Source organism: Monocercomonoides exilis (assembly GCF_001643675.1).
Source record: "Monocercomonoides exilis strain PA203 chromosome Unknown scaffold61-464226, whole genome shotgun sequence".
NCBI lineage: Eukaryota > Preaxostyla > Oxymonadida > Polymastigidae > Monocercomonoides > Monocercomonoides exilis.
Window position 1 is genome coordinate 262030 of NW_027150606.1, and position 11345 is coordinate 273374.

The 11345-nt window shown below is 34.2% G+C and overlaps 2 protein-coding genes across 2 annotated transcripts; one reads left to right on the plus strand and one right to left on the minus strand.

Moving 5' to 3' along the window:
* Positions 1–119: 119 nt before the first annotated feature.
* MONOS_109 (uncharacterized protein) lies at positions 120–2538 on the plus strand. The gene is made up of 6 exons (XM_067863384.1): positions 120–242; positions 293–351; positions 424–523; positions 572–666; positions 737–892; positions 970–2538. Exons 1-6 carry the CDS (start codon positions 203–205, stop codon positions 2308–2310), a joined length of 1791 nt encoding a protein of 596 aa, XP_067719563.1. The 5' UTR covers positions 120–202; the 3' UTR covers positions 2311–2538.
* MONOS_108 (uncharacterized protein) lies at positions 2415–6873 on the minus strand. Its single transcript, XM_067863275.1, has one exon. The coding sequence runs from the start codon at positions 6833–6835 to the stop codon at positions 2624–2626; it is 4212 nt and encodes a 1403-aa protein (XP_067719564.1). The 5' UTR covers positions 6836–6873; the 3' UTR covers positions 2415–2623.
* Positions 6874–11345: the final 4472 nt, after the last annotated feature.

Consider the following 11345-nt stretch of genomic DNA (forward strand, 5'->3'; position numbering starts at 1 on the left):
TTTACGATAAGCTGCGCCAATTATTATTTATTGGCGTAGTTTGGCTTATCCCTGTAAAATGGAACAATAACTTATAACAGAAGAATATTATAAGAAGATGGGTTCTGTCCCATTTTAATTATATTATGACATTTTAAAAATTTTTCTGTTATTACAGACGCACCATCATTCTTAATCACCACTTTATTGACATTACTAATTGATGATGAATTTTGCAAATGATCCGCTATTTAATTCTCAAGGTTTGAAAAGTAAAGAATTTTGAAAGAAAATAACATAAATGCTTTTTTAGCTGCTGTATCAGCAATCCAAAGCCTTCAATCAAAGATAAAATCTTTAGAAAATGAATTGGTTTGTTTCTTTTTCTTTTCTTTTTTTAAGCTTTTTCTGATGGAAAATTGTCAAATACAAATAATTATTCAGTTTGAAAAGAATGCAACGTGTCATCGCCTTCAAGAAATGGTTTCTCAGGCAAATGAGCACGTATATCAATTAGAAAAAGATTTATCATATTCGAAAATAGGTTTGTTTTTTGAATTGATAATTTCAAATAAAATCCATTTGTGAAAAGATGCTGACAGAGAACATCAAAAAGTTATTGATTTGGAAAGGTTAACGTCTCAACTGCAAGCAGAGTTAATTTCATTAAAAACAAAAGAGAATTCTGTTTGAAAATTCTCACTTTGTTTATTTTCGATTATTTTTGGAAAAAATAATATTTGCCTTCATTTGATAGGTAATACAAACAAATCACGAGCTAGAGCAGCGCATTTCCATGCTTTCAAAGGATATTAAAGCTATTCCTTTTTTGAAAGAACAAATTGCTGCCTTGCAGAAATTGATTGATCAAGAAAGATCGATGGGGGAAAAATGGAAGAAAGATAAGAAAGATGTTTGCAGTATATTTTTTTGAACCTTTTTGAAAAAGCGCTTCAACAAATTTGTTTGTTTATTATTTTCACTCCGAAGTTGAACGAAGCAAATTCAATTCTTATGAAATCTAATAAACAATTGGCAAAAACTTTATCATCTCTATCTCCATCTGTTCCTTCCTCCACTATAACATCATCTCCAAGTCACACTACCCGTCGTTCATCGTTGCAGCAAGCCTCAACCAAAAATATTCAATCAGATGAACTTCAAAGCCTTGATGATTTTTCGCTCGACAGGAAAGGAACTTTTCATCCTCCCTATCAAACATCTGCTACTGACCCATCGACACCTCAGCAGCCTCATCTGATGGCAACGACAAGCCATCTTCCTCTTTCTGAACCTCCTCCGTCCTCATCTCTCACACGCCCATTGTCCTTCACAACTACTCCATCGAATTCCCATCTTTCCTCTTCTTTTTTCAATAATCCATTGCTCTATTCACAACAATTGTATCCAACTTCATACGAACAACAGAAAAGTGTTGCTTCGATGCCTCCAAAGGAGATTCAAGGCTTATCTAATTCATTCACTTCAAATACGCTCTCCTCCCAGAAAATAAGTGCACTTTCTGCTGGGCAAAGCAATGAAAAGGGTGCTTGGGCTGCTGATGATCCGAGGCAACGGTCTACTACTCAAATGGAGCAATCACCTGAAAGGAATATGTCTCAATCAATGCCCTATTCATCGGCTTCTTCTTCAAAAATGTTTGATTACTCATTTTCCAAAAAGCCAACGCTTTCTTCATTCAGCACTTCCACACCATCATCTCACACTTCATCCAGCACTCGAAGCAAAAAAACTGTTCGCAAAAATAAAAAAGAGAAAATTCCATCTTATGCTCGTCCTTTAACTCCTCCAAGTATGCCTCCAAATCCCAAATCTCCATCGAAGTGTTCGCCTGCTGCTTTTTCTCGCCTTCATTCGCAGCAGCTGGAAAAGGATGCGTTTCCTGGGGAGCTTCCAGAGTATTCGTATTACGGAAGGTCTATTCGCAGCACATTTACTCGACTGAGGCAAGATCTGCAGAATGAGCTGAAGCGGCTGCGTAGAGAATACAATCATCTGAGGAAGACGCTGAAGAGAAACCAAATGGACTACTATTCGCAGAATGACGAGGAAGATGAGAGCAATGATGAGTCTGATGATGATGCAGAATACGAAATGTCAGATGAAGAATTGCCTTTGAGTCAGAGCCATATGTCTTCACATTCATCGATGATTGCAAAGAAATTATCAAAAATTGCTGCTGAAATAGCAGAAAAATCGCGCCAACTGAAAGAAATGGACGAGTATCATAAAACGGTTGTTGTGGCTAAAACGAAATGCGGGAAATTGCCTCCATCTAAAAGAGTGAGGCCTAAAACGGCAATTCAATAATTGCCAATAAAAAGAAAATGATAATCCTTCAAATGATTTTTTTTTTTTTATTTCATACATAGTTGTTTCATTTAAAAAATTATTTCATTTCAATATAATATTGATTTTTTCGTGAAATAACATCGTTTATTTCGGTTTTGTGCTTGGCAATATTTCAAAACATAAATTTTTTGATAGATTCATTTCCATTTAAATTGAAATAATTATAATAATACTTCATTGTTAACAAAAAGAATACATTCTTAGGAAAAAATGACTATATTAATGTTTTGTTGTTATTTTGTATAAAACTAAAATTGAAAAAATCCTTTCTTTACAAACTTTCTTCTGCGCTTCTCACCATTTCTCTTTCTTCTTCATTTGCCCAAAGGAAAAATGCTTTCCGTGCAATATGTCTATCTGGATCTTCTTTCATCTTCATCAAAAGCTGCTTTCGTTCTCCATTCACCATCATAGGCTCGCATTGCATAAGTGCAAACGAAATATTCCTGACGCAAGCACTTGAATGAGCAGCCATTGCCTTTTCAACTGGGTCAGCTTTCTTTGTTGATCCTCTTATTTGGTATGGAGTGCGTTGACCTATCTGAGCAAACAAAAGCGTATTTCTAATGTTATCGCAAATCATCTTAGAATCTAAGTCTGTCATTCTTCCTGTTTTAATCTCCTCTTCTAAATATCCTAAAAATTCATCCGCCGGCACAACTATTGTACGCATCATCAAAGCATCTGCTGCGAGTGATGGATGTGACTCATAAAATGGAAGAAGCGCTTTTGAGATTTTAACCCATTCATCAGAGACTGCGAATGTACCATCTGGTTTCTTATAAATTGAAGATGTCAGCTTTCCTATCACAGAATTTGTGAATGAAAAAAATCGAGTCTTCACAGGGAAGTCGAACAGCTTTCGTACGAATTCACAGGCCAAATCGATATCTTTCTCAGAAAGGCAGTCAGAAACAATATGCAAAGCAGTAAGTGAAAGCGTGTTCATCTTGCGAGAAACAATCGGAGCACTCGCAATTTCTGCCATGCGCTTTACAATCCTTCGGGACGGATCCACAAGTCGTGTTATGCTCCCTCTTTCATTCAGAACATTTTGTTTCACTGTGATGTCTGGATTATCTATAAGCCTCAGCAACTGTTCAACCATCGCTTCAGCCAATGTCTCATCAATTTCTTTTCTTTCTTCGTCTGGATTTGCTTTCAACGTGAGGTGCTTTCCTTGATCAGAAGATACAAGAGATCTCAGAGGAAACACAGCCTCCACCAATGCCGGTTCGGTGCTGCCTGTGAAGGTCTTCATGATGTCCCACGTTTCCTTTCGAGTGATGTAGTTATCTTTCAGTCCATTGAGAATTACAACTTGGACGTCTCTGTGAAGCTTCTGAATGGGAAGAGACATCAGCTCATTCCACACAAGTTCTGGGTCGTGTAGCTTCAACGTAAGGCGGATTCTTTCCTTTGCCAAAGACAGTTTCTTTATCGACAGCGAGTGCAGCACATCCAAAGCATTTAGCGGAGGCATCGAAACAATGGATGATTCGAGGCCCTTCACACAAACTCTGCTCTTCTTCTCATCCTTCAGACAATAAAACATCATTTCGATGCCTTCGTCCGTCACAAGTCGCGGAAGTGCCTGCAGCGCCGCTGTAAACACAATTTCTCTCTCATCTTCTTTCGCCAGGCGCAGAATCCGCTGCGTTGAGATCTGCTTCAGAGTGGCAAGTTTCTTAATTGCACCGATAACCTCATTCGTTGAGACATTCACATCAGGCATTTGCGTCTCTGCATAGATCACTTTGTCTAATTCTGCTGCAATGCGTTCCTGCTGCCTCGTTGTGGTCATTCTCAGCAAATTGCCATCTCTATCCAACACAAAGTCTGCTCTGGTGTCTTTCGGATCTTTTGAGCTGGGAGAGAAAGACGAATCATCCTTTTCTCCAACTTCTTTCAATTTTTGGATAACGATAAATCTCGAAAGCAGATCCTGCCGATTGCAAAATACAAACTTCTGAAACATGTTGCTTTTAATCCAGCCATCTTCCTTTTCGATAAGCTGGTTCATGATGGCCTGTACCCTTCCGTTTCCGTCTAACTCTTCAAATGGAATGCTTTCTCCCTTTTTGAGGTCTCTCAGACGCAAGGGACGCTTGCGAGAAGCCCATTTCCTTCTTTTTGTCTGTTTCTTTTTCAACATTTGCTCATCTTTGCCTTCTTCGGTCTTTTGATCTTTTTCTTCGCATTTTTCTTCGGATTTTGATGAACATTTTGCTTTCTCACAAAACGGCTTCCAATCCTTCATTTTCATTAGCACTTGCTCAACCTCATACACGTTTTCCTCCTTCTCCAGTTGTTTCTCTAAAAGTTGCCAGATTTCGTTTGTTCTTGCAGCATTTCGAGGTAATTTCTCGATCATGTCAATAATTGCTGTTATATCTTCGTTTCTTCGATGTATCTCGAAAATTGGTTCGAAGACTTTCAGAATTATATCTACTTCCGCTTCTGTTGCGTCCTTCAAATATTTCTGAAGATCGCTGCAATAAAGCATGCAGTTCCTTTCTTTGACAAGTATTTTCAATTGCTCTGCAGCAAAAGGCACATCAATTGGAAGCAGCCTCATCGCAATTTGCTCAATAAGACTGACAGAGTACGAAGAGCATGCAATGTCATCCAAACACGAACGAAAGTATTGGCCAAGTTGCGTCAAGAACTTTTGCTTTGACTCTGGAGTAGCACCTTTCTTTGTGTCAAACAAATACAAAGGAAACGCTTGCAGTTCGTTGAGAATTGCAGTTCTGACGTTGTCTTGATCTTTCTTCATCTCCATCACACGATCCATCAGATCATCTTGATGCTCCTTCCAAGCAGCTATGTTCTGAATAAGTGTCACAATCGCCTTTGTTCGCACGTTTATGTCAACATTGTGAATGCACGACTGCTCCACAGCCAAACATTCATCAAATGGAAGATGCACTGCATATGGAAGCTTGTCCTCAGGCCTTTCTTCTTTGTTCATCTTGATCCTTTCACGCTCCGCACGGCGAAGCAGTTCTATTTTCTGCAATTCACGAGGAAGCCTTTTTTTCAGTGGTTCTCTCAAATTGCCTTCTCCATCCCTCAGCGACGGATGCTCAGTTTTTAATAGTTCAATACATTGTTTTAATGACAAGTGCTTAACATATTTCATTCTGTTAGAGGAAATAAGATTCTCTCCTCTAATTCCAACTAACGGGCGCGAACCAATTGTAAGCAGATCTGTTAAGCTATTAAGAGTCAGCCTTCCAGCCAAATGGGCAAATGAAACTTGGAATACTGGGAAATTTTTGCATCCAACTCGAAAATTTGTTTGAAATAGTTGTTTTGATTGGATATTTTGCTGCGTTTCGTTGTTATCCATCAAATCAGCTTTGGCTGCAGGTAAATATTCGTCAATGACCATTTTGGCAACTTCTTCAGGATGACAATTAGCCATTTGCTGAATATTTATTGACGAAAGTACTCCCACATGCAGCATGAAACGAATCATATCAAACATGGTTTCTTGTTCATTTTTCCTCTCTCGAATTGATTCGTATTTCATCAATATATTGATTGTTAAGTTGAAAACGTTAACAAACGTAGAAAGTGCTTCTGAATTTGCTTGAAAAGATTTTGATGAAAGTGGAATTGAATAAAAGGAATCACTTATTGAATTGTTCGATGAAGAAAAAGATGAAGATGATGATGCACTATCATGCCCCTCTTTTGCATTATCTTCGATGATAGATTGCATAAGATTCATCTTCCAAATCTTTAAAACTTTAAAAAGATTATCACCATTGTCCTTTGCAAATTCAAGCCACATTTTATTTGTAAACGAATGCATCAGCACATTAAAATGGGTCTCGATAACGTTCCATGTTGAATAGCACAGAAGCTGAGGCTTTAATTCCAGTTCGCTCTTGGAAAGAGATTTTACATAATTATCGAAAACAGTTGTATCTTCTCCTTTCGATTCATTGAGTGTTGTTGAAAGTTTTTTACGTTGACGTTGAATCTGCTTGCCAAGTTCTGTGAGTTGCTTGGAGTTAAGCTTTGAAAATATTTCCAAAATTTTTTGGTTCACAATTTGCTTCTCCTCTTTGCTTGCGGTGCATTCGCAATGCGAAACAATTGATGGTAACAAACGGATAGCAACTTTTTGAATGATGTGTGAGGAATCGTTTAATGAGCGCAAAACATGTTCAACATCAAAACTTCCAGTGCAAGAATATAATGACATTAAACGAAAAGTATGATTATCACTGTCTTCCATCAATTTTAATATGTCTGAAGCTTTCTGAGGTTGGAGACGAAAATCAATTGTTAAGTTTTCATCCTCTATTTTATCACAATTTTTTGATGAAATATAATATTTCCCAAGCTGCTTCATCAGTGCAACCCGTAATGTAAAAGGAAGTTTATCTAATTCCTCTTCAACAGAGTTTAATGAAACATCATTTGGTATGTTGACTAAAAAATGCAAAGCATTTAATGAAGGATGCATTTCAGAAGTCTTATTGAAACAATCTGACAATTTGATCTTTTGCCATAATATCTGTTTCTTTTGTTATTCATTTGGCGCAAAATTTTTTTCAATTATGAAAAACACTTAAATATGTTCCATACTTTTTCTTCAATCATTTCATTATAAATCAACCGAAACGCTACAAATAATTCCAGAAAAATTCAAAAAGTGAGAAATATATTTTTTAGAGAGGTATGGAACAAAATTCAAAAAGCTAAAAATTTTGTCCCATTTTTTTTTTGAATAAGTCAACATTTTCAAATTAATTGTTACACACATATGACAATGAGTGCATATATGAGGGATTGAACACGTGAGTTCGATGCTTGAAGAAGGGGTTTTTTGCGACTGCATAGAGTTTTTGCAATATTTTTTTCTTCACTAAATGGGGTGCAACTTTTTTCATTTCCTTTAAAATAAATCTCAACCTTTTTTTGAAACTCTCTTTCCTTTTTTGATTTGTGAAAAGGTTAAAAACAAAAACAAAAAAAATTTGCTTCTTGATATAAGACAAAATATTTGTCTTCAGACATTTTCATAGAAAAATTATGCACTTTTAATAAACTTTTTGAATTCAAAAAATTTGAAATAAATGTGTTCATTTTTTGACTTTCATGGAATATCATAAAACTTTTTGAAACAACATCGTGATGTTTGTTTACAGATTTGAAAATCCAAATTATATTGAAATCTGGTTAAGTTTTAAAAATGTTATAAATGAAACAATTTTTTCATGCTTTGTGCAGAAAAAGCTTGAAAGTCCATATTTCCTCCCAAATTTTTTTGTTTTTCAGAATTCTGATCAGAAATTTCTGAAATTTTTATGTTCAAAAAATATTTATCTATTTTTCTATTTAAGGACCCAGATCAAAGATATGCTGATAATTAAGCGAATATATCATACGGAATGTTTTTTTCCACAATATCACAATTAGACATACTTGTTTTATTGTTTGAACTGGTTTTAAGCTTTTTCAATTAAAAATTTGACCATTTTTACTCATTTCACTGTTTTTGGAAAAAACACTCTTTAACATATCTATTTGATTTGATGAAAAATTTAAGCATATTGAAAACAAAAACAATATGATCTAATTTTTTATTTTTGTTTAATTCTGAAATGAAAAAGAATTGAACAAGAATTTGAAGCGAAATGTGATGTCACATGTAAATTTTGATCAGAAAAAAGTTCGCCATATTCAAATGTTAAGATGTTTTTTCTCTGAGATATTGATACAAGACAAATTTGTTTTCATTTCGTTTCAAAGAATTTGATAACAAATGAATACATATCTCTGAAATCGCGTTTAATGAACAATTGAATGAAATGAGGAAAAATGAAAAAAGCAAGTCGTGAATGTTAAAAACAAATAAAACAAATAAAAAAGAAACGTTGTTTTGTGATATGATAGTTTTAAACTTCTGAAAATAAGTATTCGCTGGAAAAGCAACAAGTTAATAATCAAAGCATATAATTATTACTATCATCGATCTTATTGAAAAACATGAAATATAGAAAAAATATTTCTAAATAACTAGATTATTATATAACAAACAGTTCTAGTTATTTTATATTCAAAACAGGCTAGTAATAAGCTGCTGGCAGTGAAAAATAGAAAAGGGTCTTTATATAGAAAAAAGGTCAAGATAAAATCAGAACCCAACACCAAAAACAATTCAACATCGAAAAAGAAGTTTGAATATACAGAATTTCAATTTTGAAAAAAATCAAGGAAATTATTTTGATATGGGTGATTATTTTTGAAATCATATCTTTTTTCGGAGTGTTGATTTTTCAAAGATTAAAAGTTTTTTAAAAGAGATTTGTGATCAAATGCAAAAATTATCACAACTGTTTTGAAAACAAATGTTTTAACCTCATCAAAAATAAAATTGTCTTCAATAAGCTTTTTCACTTTTCACTGTTTATTGGTTAACATTAAAGATTAATTTTTGAACAGAAAATTTTGAAAGAAAAAATTTGATTTCAAAAATAATCACCCATTCAAACGTTGATTATATTAAATGTTTATATGTTGAGAATGTTTTTCTTCAATATTAAACTTCTTTTCCCTATTAATTAGATTGATATCAATCGGTCCTTTTCTCACTTTGAAAATTAAAAAATGTTTGTTTTTTCAATTTCAAATTAAACTTTCGCAGTTTAAAACGTTTAGTTTCAAATAAATGAGACTAATTTCCGTCTTTTTGTACGTGAAAAAAGATAAAGAACGATCCTATCCTTTCATTATGTTGCAAAAATTACTTATTATCTCCAAAGGACATGTGAAAAGTTTTATAATGATACAAATTTATCCTATTTATGCATTTGCACACAATCAAATTCCAAAAAACGTCAAATAATATTTTTCTAATTGAAATTGTCAAATTTCTCAGATCAATAACTGAAAGAAAAAAAACAGACACGAGTATGAATTTAAATAAAAAAAATTTTTTTTAAAACTTGTTATGATTAATCAATTTTCAATGTTGAATTAAAGTTTTTCGATGTTGAATAATTTTTGATGCATTTTTCATTTTATAAAAATTTGGTTCCAATTAAGGAAAAAGTTCCAAAAAAAAGATGAATTAACATTTCCATTTTAGAAAAATACAATTAATAACAAAGCTTTTATTTCATGATGAAATAATAAAATATCACTGAATATTGTTTAATAAACTTTGCCACTTGCACTTATAACATTTGTCACTGGTTAAAAAAAAGGAGCAAGGAAATTGCATCCAAATGAGCTTTGATGCATATTATCGTGCCAAAAAAAGTGATTTTTCTCCATTACGATCCACTTTTGTTTGCACAAAATCCCCATATCAGCTTTTATCTTTCGCGTTATCAGCAGAATTTTTTGCCGTTCCATTTTCTAATTCATCAATCCTTCTGCTGGGCCAACAAAGACATATCAAAGACATTCTGGTGCTTTTATAAAAATGGCACACAAACAGAATTTTGTAAATACTTTGTGAAACAGTCAAACACAAATGGCATAAATCCATTATCCCTTCAAGCAATTGATGCTTCGCTATCTTTCTTGTGATTACTCAGAATGCATCCATTTGCTCAACTGGCACAGAGCTTTTCCACCCGAGCACGATTTCTCCGAAATACTGCAAACGAAAAAGCTTCAGCTCATCAGATGCAACACCTGCAAATTAACTTGAAAATTTTTTCTTTTAACGAAAAACATAAGCAAAAAACCCTGATAAATGTTCCGCTTGCAGCTTGCGTTCTCTTTTTTAGTCAAAATGCTCCCATGGAAGATATCCAATTATCATTTTCCATCCAAGCCCTATCGCTTTCAATGCACTTTGCAAATAAAAACTTCATTCAATAGATTTGCTTTTTAGAAGCCTCTGCTCGCGTTCAAAGGCTCTCTTTTCTGAATATTGCATTAAACACTTCTGCTCCAATGATTTTGTGCAGCATGTCATTAATTTAGCATTCCAAAAAAAAAGTAAAGTCACTTGTGCCCTTTATGCCAAAAAAAATGTTTTGTTCTCAAAAAAGCATGATTTCCACCTGAATTCTGGTCTGGCTTCGCTTCAGAGCAAAACATAAGATTGAAACATTTTAAAGAGCCGATTGAAGCACGTACCACTTTTGCTTGCAAATGAGCGAGAAATCACCAGCACAAATAATTAAGCACAATTGGAAGACGGGCAATATCCAAAATTCATTAACCCTTCTGATTATCAGATTGCCTTCATTTTCTTTCGAGATCATCCACTCCATCATCTTCGTCAAAAGCATTATCCAATCGATAGCAGAATTGTGATGTTCAAAGCACCTTTAATGTGAATTTGAGAAACTTTTGACTCCAGTACAAAACAAAGATTCATAGAAATTGAAGAGTCTATCCCCATCAGCCATAAGTTAACCTCGTTATTCCAGGCATTATCGATTAATCTGCGAATTACGATTTTTGAGAAAAAGGACGTCGAATATTATAATGGTTTGAATGAATGCTATTATGGCCGAGCAGATCCAACGTTTTTATTTGATTTTCGTTTTTTCATTGTTTCTTGGTTGTTCTAAGAAATGATGAGATCCAGTAGATGCAGTTTGATTTCATTTGCTATTGCTGTGCTGTTTGTGCGTGAAATGGATGCAGTAATTGTTTCAAAAGAAAATGAGGATTTATTATTAAAAGACGAGTTGATAACAGATTCATCAAAAGAAAAAGGCAGATACACTGAAATCAAAAATAATTACAAGTCTGAATTTTCGAATTATCGGAAACAGAGAGGAAAAAGTTATGGTGGAAACAAAAATCAAGAAATTGGTAAAAAGGCAAACCTGAAGAATGGATTCAACGAAATGATTGACTGTTTTATATGTGAAGGGCTGATTGAATGCAGTACTTTGAATTCGCATTTTGTGGTGCTCAACTCGACATTGGAAGCGTGCTGTGTGCTATTTGTTCAGAAAACATGGAATGGGATGGTTGAGATGAGAGGAAATTCAGTTCTAAAA

What these genes read in the sequence shown, in the direction of transcription:
- MONOS_109 (XM_067863384.1), top strand. Translation starts at nt 203, where the DNA reads ATGATGAATTTTGCAAATGATCCGCTATTTAATTCTCAAG. An exon ending in TCCGCTATTTAATTCTCAAG is followed by an intron (nt 243 to 292) that starts GTTTGAAAAGTA and finishes ATGCTTTTTTAG; the next exon opens with CTGCTGTATCAGCAATCCAA. An exon ending in TAAAAACAAAAGAGAATTCT is followed by an intron (nt 667 to 736) that starts GTTTGAAAATTC and finishes TTCATTTGATAG; the next exon opens with GTAATACAAACAAATCACGA.
- MONOS_108 (XM_067863275.1), bottom strand. Translation starts at nt 6,835, where the DNA reads ATGCATCCTTCATTAAATGCTTTGCATTTTTTAGTCAACATACCAAAT.